Raw genomic sequence first — 18,834 nt, 5'->3', positions numbered from 1 at the left:
GGACATCTGTGTGAGGGGCAGTCAGGGCAGAAGGAAGGGCTGGGGATGTTCTGTGAGATGCCCATGGCCATGGGGCAAAAAGAAAGGGACAGCGAGCAGAAGTGCACGGGAGACAGTGGGCTCACACAGGGATGGCATTGAGGATCAGCGAGGTCATCTTGGTGGCTGAGTATCGGATGTTGGGTTCCATGTGCAGCAGAGACGGGATGTCAATTTTCATGGGAAAGCCAGGCAGGTACCGGTTCCCAGAGCTGAGGAGAGGCGGGTGTAGAGGGTAGGAGCAAGTCAGTGGGGCCTGCAGCCTGCCCCCCGTTAATTCATCGTCTCGGTCTTGTCCCCAGATCTTTTAGCTTTCCACTCACTGTTATTCCAACCTGCCCTTCCTGCCCCACATCGGAAGTGATCCCTTCTCTTCTCTGCTAAACACTTCACAGCCATTGCTGGTCTCCTCTGCTCCTGAGAGGCCAACCCTCCACATGGGATTTGGTAACCTCTCTCCATGCTGCCGGGGGGCCATCTGCACAGAACGTCTGTATTCCTCCCGCCTACCACCCCGCCTTCCAAGCCCTTGCTTCTCACTTGTCATCCTGGTCTGCACAAGGTACTGTCTTGGTCAAGGCAAATTTCTTATCTGACTCCATCTCTTCAAAGGTGCTGACATCCACCATGCGAGGAAAACCAGGGGCGAAGATCTTCCAGCTGCCCAGGGGAGGGGGCAGGAGCAACGGGTTAGTGGGGATAGAGAGAGGATCCTTGGCTTCTAAAAATATGACTTCAGGTGCCCACTGCTGCTTTCTGCTTTCTGGATATGTGACAAAGAATTGGATTTACAGCCGGGGGTAGTGGCACACGCCTTTAATCCCAGCACTCGGGAGGCAGAGGCAGGTGGATCACTGTGAGTTCAGGGCCAGCCTGGTCTACAGAGCAAGTCCAGGATAGCTAAGGCTACACAGAGAAACCCTGTCTCAAAAAAGAAAGGAAGGAATGAAGAAGGAAAGAAGGAAGGAAAGAATTGGGTTTCCTCTGTGAAGGCGCTGAACCTCATATAGGGAGTGGAACTCAGGATCTTTTTTTTCCAGGTTTTTCGAGACAGGGTTTCTCTGTGTAGCCTTGGCTGTCCTGGAATCAATCTGTAGACCAGGCTGGCCTTGAACTCAGAGAGATCCACCTGCCTCTGCCTCCCAAGTGTTGGGATTAAAGGCGTGCGCCACTATGCCTGGCTGGAACGCAGGATCTTGTGTGTGCTGAGCACATACTGTACCACTGAGCCACATCCCTAAGCCCCAGCGCAGTATTTGAGGGTGACATAAATTCCCCTCACCAGCTCAGAGATGGGCTTCTATTATGCAATTTGAAGGCTGAGAGAGGCTAGCCTGGGCTACATTGTAAGATCTTCCCAGCTGCAACCTCAAGGAAAAAAGTATGGTGAGTTTGAGGGTGCGTTAAGCTACATAGATACTAGCACTGTTTCCAATATGGGGTCTGAATGACATTGAGGGCAGTCCTGAGTGTTTGAGGGATCAAATCTGGGGCCTGGAGGATGCTCCTCCGCTCCTCTCCAGAGCCCCAGCTACATCCCCAGCCCAGGAAACCTGTTGCTCTTGGTATTCTGGGTCCAGACTCAGGATTAGCGTTAGAGTGGAGTTAAGTTTAAATGACAACCCTGATCTGAATTGGGTTCCCAAGGTTTGAACTGGTGTCAGAGCTGGGGATGGTCTGAGAAAGGCAGAAGTCAGGATTAAGTCGGGGCAAAAAGTCCAATTAGGGGGCTGGAGAGACGACTCGGTGGCTAAGAACACTAGCTGCTCGTCCAGAGGGTCCCAGCACCCTCGTGGTGATTTACAACGGTCTGGAACAGTTCCAGGGGGCTCTGGTACCCTCACACAAGATGAACGTGAAAGCAAAACGAAATGCACATAAAATACATTTAAAAAAATTTTAAGTCCAAGTAGGCCGCCCTCACCGGTAGCATTCTTGGCGGGCCTGGAGTTCCCGCTTCCTGTGGTCCAGAAGGAGGGGCAGGGAGTCCTGACAGATGGTCCTTGCTGTAGGGAATGAAAACCGCTCTTTGTAGGAAGCTCTTTTCAAACAATACTTCCTACTGCAAATGGCCAAACCCCCTAACTCTTGAGCACAGTCTATGCGATCTCCATGTGCGTCACTTTGGGGGACGTTTACATGGTCATTGTTCATTGATCAAGGATTTGAAGCTGTTTGAAGACACAGAAAGACACCAAACCGTAGCCACACTTCTAACCGTTCACGCTGGTCTCCTTTCTGGATGATATAGGCTCCTCGAGGACAGAAGTCATGTCACACTCATTGTCTGTCCCTCCAGTGTCTGGCGTGGTGCCCGGCATCATCTAGCATGCCCTTAGTGACTACTGAATAAATACCGAACAAATAAAGCCATTGTGTGCTCCAGTGATGAGTGGGGACTGGTAAGAAAGTCGATGAGAAGTGCAGTGTAGCCTGTGGCATATTGTCCACATGGCTCACTTTAATATAGAATGCCCATCTCTCACCTCTGAGACTCATCGCAACATGCACACACACACAGACACACACTTATGCACATGCACACTCTCACACACACTTATACACATGCACACTACAAATATGCACACACACTTATACACATGTACACTCACAGACACACACTACACATATGCACACTCACACACACACGGATATGTGTGTGTGCATGCGCGCGCACACACACACACACACACACTCACTCACACAACAACCCTGGTGTTGCCTCTGTGGAACAGACAGTCCTGGAGACAGAAAGGGCTCATGCCCAGTAATCTTGAAATCCAAAATTCAACAAGAGAGCCCAATGCACTTCCCAGACACTTCATCCCCACCCGAGAAGCTAGAAGAAAGGAAGGCATGGGGCCTTAGCAGCTATATTCTCTAAATACCCGTGGCTTTCCACCTGTTGACCTCCAGCTGGCAAGGTCATTCATTTCTGAGTTCCAGAAGAACATACTCTGGAGAGGTGCAGAGGGATGCCATGGTATGTCAGCTGCCTGCTAGGAGAGTGTGTGGACGTGTCTGTGTGCACACCTGTGTGTGTGTGGACGTGTCTGTGTGCACACCTGTGTGTGTGTGCATCTGTCTGTGTGCACACCTGTGTGTGTATCTGTCTGTGTGCATACCTGTGTGTGCGCGCATCTGTCTGTGTGCACACCTGTGTGTGTGTGCATCTGTCTGTGTGCACACCTGTGCGCGCGCGCATCTGTCTGTGGGCACACCTGTCTGTGTGTGCATCTGTGTGCACACCTGTGTGTGTGCACATCTGTCTGTGTGCACACCTGTCTGTCTGTGAGCAACTGTCTGTGTGTATGCACTTGTGTGTGCACCTGTGTGTGTGCATCTGTCTGTGTGCACACCTGTCTGTGTGCACATCTATCTGTGTGTGCCTCTGTTCTGTGTGAGCAATAAACACTATCCAGGAAGCCCTTGCTTGCCAGGGCTTTAACAGTGATCTGTATCAGACACTATCCTCGGGATCCCAGCGTTCATAACCCCAGTGCTACTCCCCACACCCTGAGTTCTGTGAGACCCCACTCCAGGCCCATACGAAGCCTCTGCCGTACAGCGCGGCCCTTGTCCCAGGCCCACCTGTTCCTGGCCGCAGCTCCACGATGCAGTAGCCCTCAATCCACTGGTAGCAGGGAAAGGGAACAACGGCGCCGTCCGGGGTGGTGACGCTGATGTGGCTGCAGTACCAGGGGTCCTTGCAGAGGAAGGCGAAGCGCTCCTTGTGTAGGCGCAGGAGGAGGAGCTCACCCAGCTCTGACGCACAGCGCACCTTGTACCTCTGAACCTGCAGTGACGGAGGCGGCAGGCAAGCCAGTGAGCGGCGAGGGGCTGCGGAGGCCACCCTCGCGCTGAGAGGTGCCCCAACACCTCCGCCTGTTCGGCTGCCGACTCATGTGGTGTGAGGATGCCTTCACCCCGGTACGCACGGCCTGAGCAGAATTTTGCAGGAATTCCTAGCGTCGGGGGCCAGTAGGGCACTTTTATGTGGGGTCACTAGCAAACTACTAGGCAGGGGCTGGAATGGAAAGCAGACCCCTTCCAGAAAGCAGGAAATCTATAGCTAGAGGAAAGAAGAGATTTAGTCGAGGCCTAGTAGTGTCAATTATGGGAGGAGCCAGGCCAGGAGGTGGGAGGCGGAGGCAGTCCAATCACGAAGTTCAAGGCCAGCCTGGTCTACAGATTTTTGGATAGACCCCCGTCTCGAAAAACCACACATAATCATCATCAATATCGTCATCAACAACAGCAATAATAAACAGGACAAAAACAACAACAGCAGAAAGAGCCAGGAAGCCAGGAGAAGTCCCCAGGGCCCCTTCCAAACGCTCCGTCCCCACAGCCGAATTTCAGAGCAGTTGGTGATGCTTATCGTCACCCAAAAGGCAGGGGTCACAAAGGAAACAGAGACAAGGGTTATAGTGAGCGTCCTGAGTTCAACAGGACTGGACAAATCCAAACAAAAGTAATCTTGCCCTCCTTCCGGTCCCAGGTTCGGGTCTATTCCTCCCAGGTCCCGCCCATCTCTCCCCCGTACTCACCGATCCAGCGGCGAAGTCCCTGCCCACACGATCCAGCTTCTGCTTAGGGCTCTCGCCACAGGTGCCCACCAGTGTAGCGTAGATGTTATCCAGCGTGCCAGCCTTCAGGTAGGAACCCGTAGTCACACACAGTCGGTATACTGCCATGACGGGACCAAAGAGCCCAAGAACAGTAGCTGGCCTAGAGGTGATGAGCTACAGGTAGGACTGGGTCGGCTCCTGGACGGAAGGCTGGGGGGCTGGGCAAGGGTCCAGCTCTAGGATGTCCCTGGGCTCTCGCTCCCTGTCTCTCAGGGCAGCTCCGCTGGTAGCTCCGGAGTGCTGTCCCCGCCCACAGGCTTGCACCCTGATGTTTGCTTGCCTCTGACACAGCAGGTGCCTCTGGCTGGCTCACCCAGATGGGTATCGGGAACCTGGGTCCATCCGGGAGGGAAGGAGGGAAGGAGGGAGGTGGAACCAAATGCCGAGACAGGGAGGAGGTGACGCATGTACAGGGACACTACCCTCTGCCTGGTCAGAGCTTTGACTAATGTCTTAAAGGCCATGTTCGCCCACTCCCCAGTTTCCACCCAGACCCCTTTCCCTCCTATTTCCATACCAGAAATGGGCACCCAGAGTCCCAACATGTGAATCACCCATGTGAATCACACGGTAACCTCAGAAGGCTGAACCGATTCATAAATCACACGTGACCCCAGCAACAATCAAGTGAATAGCACGCTGGGCACGTGGCCAAGCCCTCCTCCTGTCCCCATCCTACCGACCACCCACTCGCTCTCCTCCTCAAGCCTAGCTCTTCTCTCTCGTCCCAGTTTTTGGTATTTCCGACCTCAATCACTCCTTGGGAATCGGGCTTGCCAAGGGAACGGAGGCCTGCCTGGCAACATCTGGAGGCCCTCGCGTGACATTCTTCACGCTCCAGCCTGTCTGCTGAGCGTGGGAGGCAACCCGTGCGCTAGGTCTCCAAGATCTAGGTCACAGAGGCCAGGAAGAGGGGGGGGAAAAAAAAAGGGCCCTACCAAGGAAACCTGTGGCCCGCAGCGGCCTCGCGTGGCCGATCTAGATTCCAGCCTGCGAGGAGCTTCGGCACTGCGGCCGCCCTGCACCTCTAACGAAGGCACAGCGCTAGTAGTTAGGTTTCCTTATGTCAGAGTCCTAGGCACGAAAGAACACCATTCCATGTCATTTAAACAAGTATGACTTACAGCACAAAGGTGTCGCAAAATGCTCTTTCACATAAAAATGCAGAGCAACGGCAAGAGCCCGGATAGCTCAGTCGGTAGAGCATCAGACTTTTAATCTGAGGGTCCAGGGTTCAAGTCCCTGTTCGGGCGCTAGGCTTTTGTACGCGCTATTACGCTCTATTGTTTAATGAAGACAACATAATGACAAAACATTACTATTCTTTTAAAAGAAGATGTAGATAACAAGATCGGGAACATAAATTCCTACCACTGATATAAGAGGAAACAGCGGTATACAGGCGTACTCTGCACGTCAAGAATAGTAAAAGGAAGTTGGCGAAATCAGTTTTAACTATATATTTTGCTTAGTATCATATTTGAAGACCTTATTTTAACTCTAAATTGGTATTTTAAAATCAGATTTTTAACATTTTTGATCTTTTGTAATTTTCAGGTTTAGAAGAAGTACTCGCCTCTCAGAGACTAATAACCACGTCTAGTAGTTGGCTTCTTTATGCGTTTCTTTTGTTTTGTTTTGATAAATAATAAAAATGGAGCGCTATGAAAAACCCGGTTTGGAATAATGTATATAATTTCGGAAGCGACGCAGGCCATGAGGGTTCCATGGTGTAATGGTTAGCACTCTGGACTCTGAATCCAGCGATCCGAGTTCAAATCTCGGTGGAACCTAAGTACTTTTAAAACTTAAGTCGACTTTACAGATTTTTCTGCTCGTTTTTAAAAATCAAGTTGAGTAGTGTAAGTCTCTGTTACAGACCATCAGGTAGGCTATATAAGCAATCATGTACACCAGGACCTGTGGTGAATTAAAACATAAAGATACTAAGATGTTTTCTTTAGGTTTGCCAAATACAAATAGCCAAATCACTATGACTGTAACATTTTTATAATTCCTGACTGTTTCGTGGTTCTTCTTTTGCTGTATATAGTTTATTTTACTTATGTGTAATAACATAAATGTACATGTAAAAAATAAATATTTTTTAAAAGAATACTAACTTTTTGACATGTTTACTGTGGTGACCGGTTGTAAACAGTTCTCTTTCGCTGCCAAGCGTTGTGTACGGAAGCGGTCTCGGGTTCTGTTGGCAAGACAACGCACCGGAGCCCACGCCGAAACACTAGCCGTGGGCCTCATAAAACCAAGAGGAAAAACTCTGACGTGGCAGCGGTGGGATTCGAACCCACGCCTCCGAAGAGACTGGAGCCTAAATCCAGCGCCTTAGACCGCTCGGCCACGCTACCCGCACGGAGGACGCAGATCCCCGTTGTGTTCCTAAGAGCGTAGAAGGGAGTCAGCCCGGGTCGACGGTCACGAGCCGCCCGGGACGGCGGCCCAGAAGAGCCAGAAGACACGGAGACGCACAACCAAGCGAGCTTATTTAGTGGGATCGAGCCCGGGACCCGGCAGGCGGCTGCTGGCGAGCTCACGTTCCGTTCCTCCGCCTCCCCGTCCCTCGCTCCCGCATCCGCCCCCACTGTCGCCCAGCGCTCGCGCTCTCCGTGCGCTGCACCTCAGGCTGCGGCCCCCACGGCGCTCGCCCCACGCCCCTGCGCGGACTCCCGCGATACGCCTTCTCCCTCCCTTAAAAAATATTTTTTTTTTACAGTGCTAGCGTCCGTAAGCTGGAAGAAGGCGCCGCCCGCCAGGTGGCTCTGTGGCGCAATGGATAGCGCATTGGACTTCTAGTGACGGAAAAGCGATTCAAAGGTTGTGGGTTCGAATCCCACCAGAGTCGGTTTTATTTCTCTTTAAAAAAAAAAAAAAAAAGACTTTTCTTGGCTTTTACGTAAAGATTCATTTTATTTTCAGGTTCAGTTTCCACCTCAGTCTGCCGCTCGGCTCTTTACTTACCTGTCTGCCCCAAGGCTTGAGCCGTGGAGAGCAGGCCTGAAGGTGGAAGAATGGTACGGGCAAGTGGGCATGGCGCCGATATAAAGGCAGGCCCCTGGTTAGGGGACACACCGGGATTTAATAACCATTTTATTCCATGCACTAGGGACTTGGGGAGGGTATGGGACTGGGCTGGGGTAGAGAGAGTACAATCCTACACATAGGGTAACGGAGCAGGGGAAAGGGACAGGAAAATATATATTTATATAGACACTCTAATATAGACCACATCTCACCCGCGCGCTGAGCCCGCGCGCCCCCGCTGCCCTCCTCGCCCCGGACGCCCGGATCCCTCTCCTGCCCTCTGGCTGGAGTCTCTACGCCACCCCCAAACCCCGCCCCAGCCCCGCAAAGCTCAGGGCCAAGGTCTCCAAAACGCGGGCGGCGGGAGTGGCGGGGCCTTGGGCGCCCCGTCTGGTCTGTACGGTGGCGGTGGCGGCGGCGGTGGCGGCAGCAGTCCGGTGAGGGGCGCCGGCGCGCTGGAATCCCCGGCGCGTGGGCAGCAGTGGGACGGGGACCTGGCGCAGCGCGGACTGGGAGGGCCCCGTTGCAGCGCGGGGCCAACGACCGGAGAGGCAGGGTCCAGCGGTGGGCGCGGCGCCGGGAGCCCCGGATCCGCCGCCTCTGACCGGGGCGGCTTGGGGCGCCGGGAGCCGTGCAGCGCGGAGAAAAGCTGGGAGCGGGCGGCCGGGCTAGCGTCGTGCGCAAAGGCCGCCAGGCGAAGCAGGCACTCGCGGAAACCGGACAAGTAGCAGCTGGCGAGCGCCTCGGCGTCCTGGCCTGGGGACCGAGGAACCCCTGGTGCAGCCGGCGGGAGGGCAGGAGGGCAAGGGGTGGGGATGGGGGGGCCCAACGGGGGTGAGGGAAGGGGCGGGGCCCCAGGTCAGACGGGCGCACGGACAGAGACAGGAGGCCAGATGGACGTGTCCAGGAGGAGGAGGGGGGTGAGGGAGACACAGAGACAGACACGCGCAGGTGTTATTAACCTCGCCGAGCACCGCGGGGCCCGCCCCTTCCCGGGCTTCCCAAGCCTTCCCGGCTCCCACCCGCCCGCCCCCCCTCCGCTGCCCCACCCCCCGCGCTGTACCCGGGGGCTCCACCCGGCTTCGCTCCCTCAAGTAGCCCACGGCGAACTCCAGGATCTCCGCTTTCTCCAGCTTCGGGTTCCGGAGGTTCTACACACGGGGTGGGTGGGTGGGTAGGGAGGGGCGAAGAGACAGAAAGGGGTGGGGAGAGAGGGGGGAAAGTGGCTGGGGGAAGAAGGGAGGGGCGGATACGGGAGCTGCGGGTGCCCCCGTGACTCGCGACCGACCGAATGTGGAGAGGGCCAAGAATGGTCCCCTGTCCCACCCTGAGACGAGACTGTCCGACCTGAGGGAGTGGAACCACAGTTCCCAGCGTGTGAGGAGTGTGTAGGCAACAGCAACCCTGATGGTGAAAACCACCGCAAACCGGAGCTCATGGATCAGGGAGTTGGAAGTAGATGAGGACATTTAGAAACCCAAGGTGGGAAGCTGACGCACGCTGGACGCTCAGTTTTGCGAGGCCAGACAGGAAACTTACAGACCCGCAAAGTGGCGAAGATGGAATTCTGAGAGCAAGACCGAGGGTCTGGGGTGGGATTTCATGGACCAGGCTTGGGTCAGGATGCCTTGGGACTAGAGTCACCACTCCGGCTTATGTCCCCCAACCCCAGTGGAAAGCCGGGGGGGGGGGGGGGGAGGCGGGTCACAGGTACAGGATGCGCAAGAGCCTTGGGCCGGGGGTAGAACTAACCTGGTCCCTGGTCCTCTCCAACAGCAGCAGCCGCAGCTCTTCCAGGCTGCGGTTGATGCGGTCCCGGCGCCGCTTCTCCACCAACGGCTTCAGCATCTGTGAGCAGCGGGAAAGGGAGAGCCGGGTCGACCGGACCGAGACTCAGCGCCGCCACGCGAGCGCACGGTCTTGCCGCCGGGGAAACCCTCACGCGCTCCTCTCCCGAACTCCCAGACTGCTTAGGGGCTGGTCCATTCCTTCACTCTCACTCCCTCCTTCTTTCCAACGCCGGGGGTGGGGGGTGGGGGGCTTCAGTGGCTCGCCCCCACTTCTCCCGGCTCCCTGCCGCTTCTGCGTTCTGCTCTCTCCTCTCCTCGCCCCCCCTCCACTCCACGACTCTCCTCTCTTCTATGTCTCTATCTTGCGTGGAATCCCTCCCCGAAGAACTTTGGGGACACTTTTCCGCCCCCCAATCCGGGGAGCCTCGCGATGCAGATCAAAGTTAGTAACCCGGAGGGAGAAGGGGAGACATAGCGCGACCACACCTCCTCTTCTCCTCGCACCTCTGGAACCCACGACTCAAAGGTCTTCTCTTTGAGTCGGATGAAGTTCACAGCCGCTTACAGACAGCGTCCATAGCCTCTCCTCTAACCCGCACTGCCCTATAGCGCACTTTGTGCTGTTTTATTTGCTTGTTTTGTTTCTTGTAGGGGCGCACTCCCTAGCCTAGAACCTGCGGTAATCCACCTGCCTCAGCCTCCCGAGGGCTAGGATAGGCCACCGTGCCCGAATTCTGGCACTCTCCCGAGCTCTCCAGGCCGCAGGCCGCAGCCCACAATAATGCAAACCCCTAGACCTCGGCTTCCGCCGCCTGCTGCGCAAGTTCAGCCCCGACCCCGTCCTGTTTATACTTTACAGATCCTTTGGGTCTCACGAGCACCTCCGTTATGTCACTCCCGAGTCTCCATCCTCACCCCTAATCCACAGAGTTAGAACCTCTAAGTCCCCTGGCCGGAACAGGGACCCTAGCTCCCTCCCTTCCCACCTCTCACCTTGGGGCCATCCCTATTCTCAGGTCGATCCCGGGTGACCATTGCTCCTCCGGACCCTGCGGTGGACGCAGCAGCGCGTGCTGCCTAGATCCTTATATGCCGCAGCAGCAGGGTAGGAGGGGTAGACCCCGGTCCCGCCCCCTTCGGCACCTCGGTGCCTCGGGCAAGGACCCCGGCACGAGGCTCCCGGAAAGGCCGGGGGCGAGGGGGAGGGGAAGAGGGGGGAGGAACTAGCCCCAAGTGTGGGAAGTGAGGGGAGGAAGAGGCCACAGGCTGGTTTAAGGACCATAAAGCTGTATAACGAGGCGGGACCCAACTGCAGAAAGAGGAGTATTAGGCATGAAATTGGGACACCTCCTAGAACAGTAGATTTCTTGGAGGTTCACTATACCCTCACCAACACTGAAGAAAAAAGTGTTAGCACGCTTCAGCCTCCAGGCAGAATATTACAAGCTCCTCCCACACCTCTTGGGCAACCGCATGCCCTAAAGTAGATCCGCCGGATTCTACCGGCTGCTGTGGGGAACCGCGCCATCGTACCTGTCCCTTCTATTATTATTATTGCCCCCACAATAACTCCGCTGCTCGTCCCTGCAGACCTAGCAATAAGGACAATTTGCCTTCAAGCGGCTATTAGAGGGAACAGATTTTCTTGAGAGTGGCTGGACTAAGGGAGGACAAAGGAAACTTCTAGAAAAAAACAAAAACAAAACGAAACAAAATCAAGTCCTTAAAACAATAACTAGAAGTGAAGAAATTTTCCATTTACAAGCATTTAGTTTAAAACTAAATTTAGGAGTATGGCTGACAGGAAAGCCTTCCACAAGTGCACAGGAGTTAACTTGCCTCTAGAGGCCTCTCGTGACGACGGAGCAGGAAAACACGAGCTTTGCTAAAGGAACGAGAAAGGGTTGGTTGTAAAAAACGGGTCCGCACCCACCTCAAACCAAGAGCATGGCCCTCTGCAGCGGACGTGTCAACACCTGGAGACTTCAGGTCGGAAGTGCCTGAGAAGGTAAAACCGAAATTTAACATGACAAGAAGACATGGGGAAAGGACAAAATAAAGACAGGGCTACAAACCGAGCCAGAAGGTATTAGCAACTGTAGAGTCAGAGAGAAGTGGAGCCTCCTCTCAGAGGCCCTCCACGCGCTGAGAGGTTTTTCTGGCAGAGGCTTCTTGACAAAGGCAGGGCGGGAGGGGCCCAGGACTTGAGAAGGGGGCTCCCACTTGGAATTCGGACCCCCAGTACATCCCACCTTCCCCTACTGCAGCCAAATGGAAGCACAGATGTGTGGCCCCAGCAGGCCCCGCAGCCCCCCTCCTTGGGAACCAGGATTGGGGTTGAGTTTTTCTCACCTGCACGTGAGGCTCGGGGCCCGAGGCAGTTTGCACCCGGGTGTGGGGCCGCCCCTGGCCATATGGAATGACTTTATGGCCCGGTGGCCGGATCCAAGGGAGAGAAAGAAGGGCCGGGTGCTCCACCTACCTCAGTCATTGTGTGCCACGTCCTTCCACAAGTGGTCTCAGCAGCAGAGCCTCTGACTCTGACAAATTCAGATACTGTATTGGGAACCTTTCTCCCTGTATGCATTGGTGGTTCAGTGGTAGAATTCTCGCCTGCCACGCGGGAGGCCCGGGTTCGATTCCCGGCCAATGCATGGTTCCGTTTTTCTTTACTTCCTCCGTGGAGAAGATAATAGAATTGAGGACACTTCAAGTAAGCAAGCATAACATCGTTTTTGCTTAAACATTTCGACAAAAACTACAGCGTAGCTTTTTTTTTTTTTTTTTTTAAATTCTGTAACCGGCTTGGAAGCTCCAGAATTTAGTCCCTGACTCCGCAGTTCCTCACCGCCTACCCCACAACCCTTGGGGGTTCTAGCTGCACACACTTGTCGGCACAAGGAGCTGGGATCCCTCCCTGCCCAGGGGTCCTTTCCGCAGTCAGCGCGGGAGGGCCAGGTCTTTCTTTCCTCCTCCTCCTCTCTCCTCATTTTCTGTCCTCTGAAGCGCCTTTTCTCTAGGTCCAAGGGCCTGGGCATGTCAGCTCTCCCGCTGAGGGCATCTCAGCGACTCCATCTCTCTCTGCTGGTTATGGGCTTTTTGCTTTTTTGTGTTTGTTTGTTGTTTGTTTAGGTCTTGGCTACTTCTGCTGGGGTCTCTCCGGGTCTAGGATGGTCTCTCCGACTTCTGAGTGCCGCGTCCCTCTGCTGCTCCCTCTCTGGGACTCTCCAGGCTGTCTTGTCGCGTCTCCCGGTCCCTGTCGCCTCTGAAGACCCTGCGCTCCCACGCTCGCACCCCCGGCTCCCCGCGGCTCCCCGGCCCGCCCCTGGCCCTCAGCTTTGATCCCGCACGCGCCGCGCCCGGGAAGGGCGGAACCGGGCACGGCCACCTGCCGGGGCCACTTGTGAGCGACCCGGGGGCCGTGACGCCCCTCGCCCGCCTTCCGCTCCCCTCCCGAGCGCTCCACCGCCCTCCGCGTCCCTCCTCCACGGTCTGAATTCCGGCTTCAGCCTCCTGACTGTCTCAGCCTGGTGGGATTCATCTTCGGATGGCATCAGTGACAACGCTCCTTTCTCAGTTCCAAGCAGGAGAAAAGTAAACTTGGCATTTCTGTGAGCCCTACTGGGCTCATCTGTCCACTCAGCCTAGATCTCTGTGTGTGTGTGTGTGTGTGTGTGTGTGTGTGTGTGTGTGTGTGTGCGCGCGCGCGCGCGCGCGCGCGACCACTTTTTATTAGGCCTTGGGGTCACATTGCCTCTGAGCTCTCCTGATATGTACGTTGTTGGCAGGGACGGTGGTATGGGGACAGGAATCGAACAAGAAAACAGAAAATAGACTAGGACAATTTAACGGGCTCGTAAGGATAGTTGCCAAGACGTGACACTGAAGAACTAGCTCCACGGAAGCGGTCAGAGGCAACCTCAGGGTGGTGACACTATCTCAGCCATGGTCAGCCGTGAGGAGTCCGAACCCTCCTGTGGAAAAGAGAAGCGCGGTAGAGAATCCAAGGCCAGCTTTGGCAACAGACTACTTTTGAGTATCCTCGCTTGAGACGGTGTTCTTTTAAGAAAGAGAGGCCACCAGAGAACCCCCTCGTTCCTACACCGTGCCGGTCACCACCTCTCCATGGGAAAGGGGTCTTCGCTGCTCCTGAGGCTGCCGCCCCACCCCCCACTGGCATCAACCCTCCCACCCCCAACCCCACCCCAGATCCTGGTTATTCCCACCGGCATCAGAAGCGCTTATAGGCCATTTGATGAAAAATGTGGGAATCGCTCATTTGGAAAAGCAGAAAAACAAACCGACTGGTTTCAGAGAATGGGCTTTCTCAGCAGGCTGAGAGCCTGTTTTGGGGGTGGGGGTGGGGGAAAGGACTTGACTGCACAGGCTGATTCACCCTGATGCTAATGAAATTAAGGAGCCCAAAAACAGAGTCTGGGGAAGGTTCCAGCAAGGTGTCCATAGGGCCATGGGATTCTGTACATTGCACATACACACGAAGAAAAAAAATACACAAAGTAGGTAGGCGGTCTGTGGAGAATATTGTAGCGTCCGCCAGGAGTTTAGGCTGCTTGTCTGCATTTGTCAGTGTCTGACTTACTAAGTATTAATTATTGAACCCAGAGTCTTGCTATTTGTCAGCATCTTAAATATGTAAATTGTTACATTCTTTGCTTTACTCTAAATATTACTTATTATGCCTAGTTTTTGTTTGTTTTTGTTTTTTGTTTGTTTTGTTATTTTCAAGACAGGGTTTCTCAGTGTAATATCCTTGGCTGTTCTGGAACTCTCTTTGTAGACTAGGCTAGCCTCAGAGATCTGCCTGCCTCTTCCTCCCAGTGCTGGGATTACAGGTGTGAGTAGTTTTTTCTTTGTTTTTGTTTTTTTAATTAAGTACACTAAGTGGTAGCAGCTTTTAATCCCAGTCCTTGGGAGGCAGAGGCAAACTCATCTCTGTGAGTTCCAGTGCAGCCAAGGCTACAAAAACCTGTCTTGAAAAATCAGAAATAAAAATTTTAAAAGATGTACTTTTCGGGCCCTAAAAACCTAAGGTGACCCTCCAGGTGAACTGGGTGGTTTGATGCCAGCTCCTTGCCCCAGCACAGCTGTGGCCTGTGAAGCGGTCCCTGGTCTACCTTTGAAAGTTGTGAGTGTTGGTGTCGATGAGGAAGGATCCCAAGCCTCTGTCCAGAGAGGACCTGTGTCCACACACACGTCATGTTGTGTCCTAACAGCACAGGCATCTGTGTCTTGCTGAGCTCTCTCTGCGGTGGGCCACCCTGAAGTTCAGGGGAGGGCTGGCAGTGTGCTTGACTTCCTCTCTCCCACTGTGACAGCTCCACCACCTGGCTTTCAAGCCTCTTGTCCTAGACCTCTAGTTCTTCAAAGGGAAAGCTGCTCCTGAGGATGCCCTGGGTCCTGAATAGGGGAGTTGCTAGGAGGATGTTCCCCTGGGGCTAGGAGGTTGGAGAGCCACAGAACTCAGCCCCTGAGAGTTCTAGGCGCCTACAGCAGCTGTGCTCTGGCTTCCAGGTCGCTTTCTGTGATTCAAAGCTGAACTCAGGGAATCTCAGACTCTGATAAAATAGAAAGGAACACTTTTTTCTTTTCCTTTTTGTTCTGTTTGTTGTTCTATTTTTGTTTGTTCCAAGGAAGGGTCTCATCAGGACGACACTTATCAACTTTAAAGCCCACAGCTACAGAAGTTGAACCCTGCCTGCCATTTCTTCTGTCCTCAGCATGTGTTCATCCATACCTACTCTGTGCTGCAGAGACAGCTCCAAACAAAACAAACAATGAGCTCTGCCCTCACCGGCTTTTGCTCTTGTCGAGAAAACAGTCCATGCAAGGTACACAAAATATTATTTGGCAGACAGTAAATATGATGGAGAAAAAGCAAAGAAATAAAGAGAGTGGTGGGTGAAAATTGTAATTCTGCAAGGTCTTATTCTAGAAGAATGGGGTGTCATGATATGGTGGTGCCTGTCCTCCTAGCACTTGAGAGGCAGAGGCAGGAAAATCAGAAATTCAAGATCTTAGCTGGGCATCGTGGTGCACACCTGTAATCCTAGAGGCAGGTGGATCACTGTGAGTTTGAGGCCAGCCTGGTTTACAAAGTAAGTCCAGGACAGCCAAGGCTACACAGAGAAACCCTGTCTGGGAAAAGCAAAGAAGAAGAAGAAGAAGAAGAAGAAGAAGAAGAAGAAGAAGAAGAAGAAGAAGAAGAAGAAGAAGAAGAAGAAGAAGAAGAAGAAATAGAAATGAATCCACACACAATTTTCTAGCTCCTTCTGTTATGGGAAGAAACAGTCAAGAATATAGACATCTTTTTTTTTTTTTTTTTTTTTTAAGATTTACTATTTATACAGTGACCTTGCCTGTATGTACACCTGCACACCAGAAGAGGGCACCAGATCTCATTATAGATGGTTGTGAGCCACCATGTGGTTGCTGGGGGACCTTTGGAAGAGCAGCCAGTGCTCTTAACCTCTGAGCCATCTCTCCAGCCCAAGTATAGACGTCTTCAGCAAAGTTTATTTAGCAAAGTTAAGCAAAGTAAACACTCCAGAGGGGAGATGTGGAGGTGGTGAGGGGAGAGGCTGCTCTAAGGCAGAGAGCAGCCCTCTGGAACCACGCCTTTAATCCCAGCACTGGGGAGGCAGAGGCAGGTGGATCGCTGTGAGTTTGAGGCCAGCCTGGTCTACAAAGTGAGTCCAGGACAGGCAAGGCTACCCAGAGAAACCCTGTCTCAAAAAACCCAAAAAAAACAAAAATCCTGGGGTCCGGTCCCCAGATTCACCACCCCTCAAAAATAAAGTCATGAGTCTGATTCCATGCCTTCAGAGTCCTCACTGGGTGCTGTCAATAGAAACATACAGTCTCACTTCATGTAGAATAGACGTAACAGTGAAGTCAGTGACGCCAATATGTTCCCAACAGGCTAAACCTTGCATACTCGGCAAAGACCTTGCTGACTGATCAATATGGAATGTTAGAAAAAGAAGACCCAAGGATGGTTCTGAAGGTTTTAGTGTAATCAACCAAACGAATGGAATTTTTGTTGACTGAAATTTGAAGACTACAGATGAAACAGCTTTGAGGGAAAGACTGTGACCTTGAGATCCCTATGAGATCCCTACTTGACAGCCCAGTAGGACATAGTCCTGGGGGACAGGTCCAGATGTGGAGATAAAAGCGTGAGGCAGTGTAAGGTATTGCCTGGCGTTTAAAGGCACTAGACTAGAGCTGCCTCAGCAGATGGCACAGGCAAGGAGGCGACCACTGGAAGGCTAAGGCCCCTGACTCTCCTCACTGCACAAGAAGAGTCTGTGAGCTAGCTGCTAATGAGGCAGAAGGAACATCCAAAGGGCATCCGGGCTGGGAAGGAAGCAAGGGAGGAGCATTTAGCAATGTGGTTGTTATTCGATAAACCTTAATAAAGGAAGCTATGATGGTGAGGCAAGGTGTGGATATGGCTGGAGGGGGTTCAGAGGAGTAGGGGGAGGTGGGGACAGTGAGGTCACTTCTTGCTGAACAGAGGAGCAAGAAATGGAATGGTGACTGTGGAAGAACGTGGGCCCAGACAGCATCTTACTCTGTTTTCTGGCCTTTTCTCCAGCTGGCTTACAACAGCACAATATTCCAAGCTATTGGGAAAGCTGGGACGCCCGAGAGCTCGGTGCCAGCATATCTGGTGAGAGTGCTCTTGTCACATCAGAATTTGGTAGAGGGAATCATACGGTGTGACAGAATAGCAAGCTTGTTGGAGCCGCTTGTCATTTCATGGGGCCTCCACTCATACGACATCCTGTAGTTCGAATAATGTCCCAAAGGCCCTACCTCCCATCTGGGGACTAAGTTGCCAACACAAGAACTTTTCAGGGACACACAGCAGATGCTTTTGTTGTTGTGAATGCAATCACCTCTTCAGGAAGCTGACGGGAGCAGGGCAGTGGTGGTGCACAGCCTTCAAGAGGCAGAGATGGGCAGACCTCTGAGTTCGAGGCCAGCCTGGTCTACAGCATGAGTTCCAGGACAGCCCGGGCTACATAGAAAGCCTGTCTCAGCGTGGGGTGGGGAGTGGGGTGTACGTGGGGGTTGGCCAGTCAGGGAAAGAAGAGCGCTGGGTAAGCGCACACAGCTGTGGAGTCCATGGGAAACCATCTTGCCAGTGAAGCAGGCTTCCGGCTGGGAGTGAGAGAAGTCCCCATCCACCTCAAGGAAGGAGTAAACTAACTGGCAGGAAAACTGGGAGGAGTATATTGGAGGTTTAGAAAGGAGGAAGGGGAAGTAAGAAATGTAATCATTTCAAAATCTTAAAATTAAAAACAGTACTGGTGATTCGTGGTTTTGGATGACACAGTCGGAATTGAGTAAAAGGCTTAACAGGAAAAAAAAAAGGCTTAATAGACTCTGAGTGATTTGATGGAGTTAAACCATAGTAGTCCCGACTTCGCACGGGGGCGCTAGCGAATCCCATTGGGAGCTTCTCCAAAGAAAAGTCTAGAACACTACTTAACACTTATCGAGCGGGCAGTACCTAACACCAAAACTACTAACGCTGTGAGCAGGATTCGAACCTGCGCGGGGAGACCCCATTGGATTTCGAGTCCAACGCCTTAACCACTCGGCCATCACAGCCGCGTGCGGCCTTGGGCCTGCGGAGCTATAGCTGCCTATCAAGACACTCGACCCCCTGAAGTTTTTACTTTTTTTTTTTTTTTTCCTCTTTCCTTCCCCAGCTGTGCGCGTGCGCTGCGACTAGACTGCCAGGTCCTTCGTGGCCTCGCCTTGAGCAGCAACCTCTTCCCGGGCTCTCTTCTCGCGGAGCCACAGTGAACCCCCAATAAAACCAGTGTCCTTCCTATTCCTGTCCTTAGCCTTAAGGTGCAGTGTCAAGGCTCAGAGGCTTCTGCGTCTCTAAAGACACTTAAAAGTGCATAGGAAACGTGGCCCTAAGGGCACAGTAAGCAATAGGAAGAGTCTAAGGCAGCAGAAATCTCCTCCGGGACAGATGGCAATAATTGGGCAATAATATACCACTTCCCTCTGCAGAGCAGGCACCGCTGGGATTCGAACCCAGGATCTCCTGTTTACTAGACAGGCGCTTTAACCAGCTAAGCCACGGCGCCAACGGCAACGTACCTGCTGCTTCCAAGTACATCAGCTGTAAGTAGCAGGTGCGGGAAGGAAAACTAGAGTCGAGTAATTCCACCAACAGTCTGAACTGGACCTGCGATTACTAACTCCACCCAGGCCCCCCTTTGCTAAGTTTTGAGTTGAAGGGCTGGTGTCTTTGCTAAACTGACCAGGGGCAGCTGACATAAAGCTAA

The 18,834-nt window shown here is 53.2% G+C and overlaps 2 protein-coding genes and 7 non-coding genes across 10 annotated transcripts in view; 4 read left to right on the top strand and 5 right to left on the bottom strand.

The window, feature by feature from the left end:
* Positions 1-4,757, bottom strand: part of Aloxe3 (arachidonate lipoxygenase 3) — a 28,724-nt gene extending 23,967 nt beyond the window's left edge. The window contains exons 1-5 of the mRNA XM_051167951.1: positions 4,590-4,757; positions 3,631-3,835; positions 1,964-2,045; positions 580-699; positions 126-251 (exon numbers count right to left, since the gene is read on the bottom strand). Coding sequence (XP_051023908.1) covers positions 126-251; positions 580-699; positions 1,964-2,045; positions 3,631-3,835; positions 4,590-4,736 — 680 coding nt within the window. The 5' untranslated portion in view covers positions 4,737-4,757. The remainder of the gene's footprint in view (positions 1-125; positions 252-579; positions 700-1,963; positions 2,046-3,630; positions 3,836-4,589) is intronic.
* Positions 4,758-5,850: 1,093 nt separating this feature from the next.
* Trnak-uuu (transfer RNA lysine (anticodon UUU)) lies at positions 5,851-5,923 on the top strand. The gene has a single exon. It is a non-coding gene; the product is annotated as a tRNA-Lys (tRNA).
* Positions 5,924-6,391: 468 nt separating this feature from the next.
* Trnaq-cug (transfer RNA glutamine (anticodon CUG)) lies at positions 6,392-6,463 on the top strand. Its single transcript has one exon. It is a non-coding gene; the product is annotated as a tRNA-Gln (tRNA).
* Positions 6,464-6,957: 494 nt separating this feature from the next.
* Positions 6,958-7,039, bottom strand: Trnal-uag (transfer RNA leucine (anticodon UAG)). The gene has a single exon. It is a non-coding gene; the product is annotated as a tRNA-Leu (tRNA).
* Positions 7,040-7,446: 407 nt separating this feature from the next.
* On the top strand, positions 7,447-7,533 carry Trnar-ucu (transfer RNA arginine (anticodon UCU)). Its single transcript is given in 2 exon segments — positions 7,447-7,483; positions 7,498-7,533. It is a non-coding gene; the product is annotated as a tRNA-Arg (tRNA).
* A 31-nt stretch (positions 7,534-7,564) lies between these two features.
* On the bottom strand, positions 7,565-10,537 carry Hes7 (hes family bHLH transcription factor 7). Of its 2 annotated transcripts, none has more exons than XM_051167873.1 (4): positions 10,496-10,537; positions 9,465-9,560; positions 8,776-8,863; positions 7,565-8,501 (listed from the first exon to the last, which is right to left on the bottom strand). In XM_051167873.1, exons 1-4 carry the CDS (start codon positions 10,535-10,537, stop codon positions 8,044-8,046), a joined length of 684 nt encoding a protein of 227 aa, XP_051023830.1. In that variant the 3' UTR covers positions 7,565-8,043. The 2 variants fall into 2 exon arrangements, with proteins under 2 accessions (XP_051023830.1, XP_051023831.1); XM_051167874.1 differs by having other exon boundaries at positions 7,565-8,486.
* A 1,548-nt stretch (positions 10,538-12,085) lies between these two features.
* Trnag-gcc (transfer RNA glycine (anticodon GCC)) lies at positions 12,086-12,156 on the top strand. The gene has a single exon. It is a non-coding gene; the product is annotated as a tRNA-Gly (tRNA).
* A 5,904-nt stretch (positions 12,157-18,060) lies between these two features.
* Trnas-cga (transfer RNA serine (anticodon CGA)) lies at positions 18,061-18,142 on the bottom strand. Its single transcript has one exon. It is a non-coding gene; the product is annotated as a tRNA-Ser (tRNA).
* A 417-nt stretch (positions 18,143-18,559) lies between these two features.
* Trnat-agu (transfer RNA threonine (anticodon AGU)) lies at positions 18,560-18,633 on the bottom strand. Its single transcript has one exon. It is a non-coding gene; the product is annotated as a tRNA-Thr (tRNA).
* Positions 18,634-18,834: the final 201 nt, after the last annotated feature.

The sequence above is a fragment of the Acomys russatus genome, chromosome 25, assembly GCF_903995435.1.
Source record: "Acomys russatus chromosome 25, mAcoRus1.1, whole genome shotgun sequence".
In the NCBI taxonomy this organism is placed as follows: Eukaryota; Metazoa; Chordata; class Mammalia; order Rodentia; family Muridae; genus Acomys; species Acomys russatus.
The sequence above is the reverse complement of the archived record's forward strand: the minus strand, read 5'-3'. Positions and strand labels throughout refer to the sequence as shown.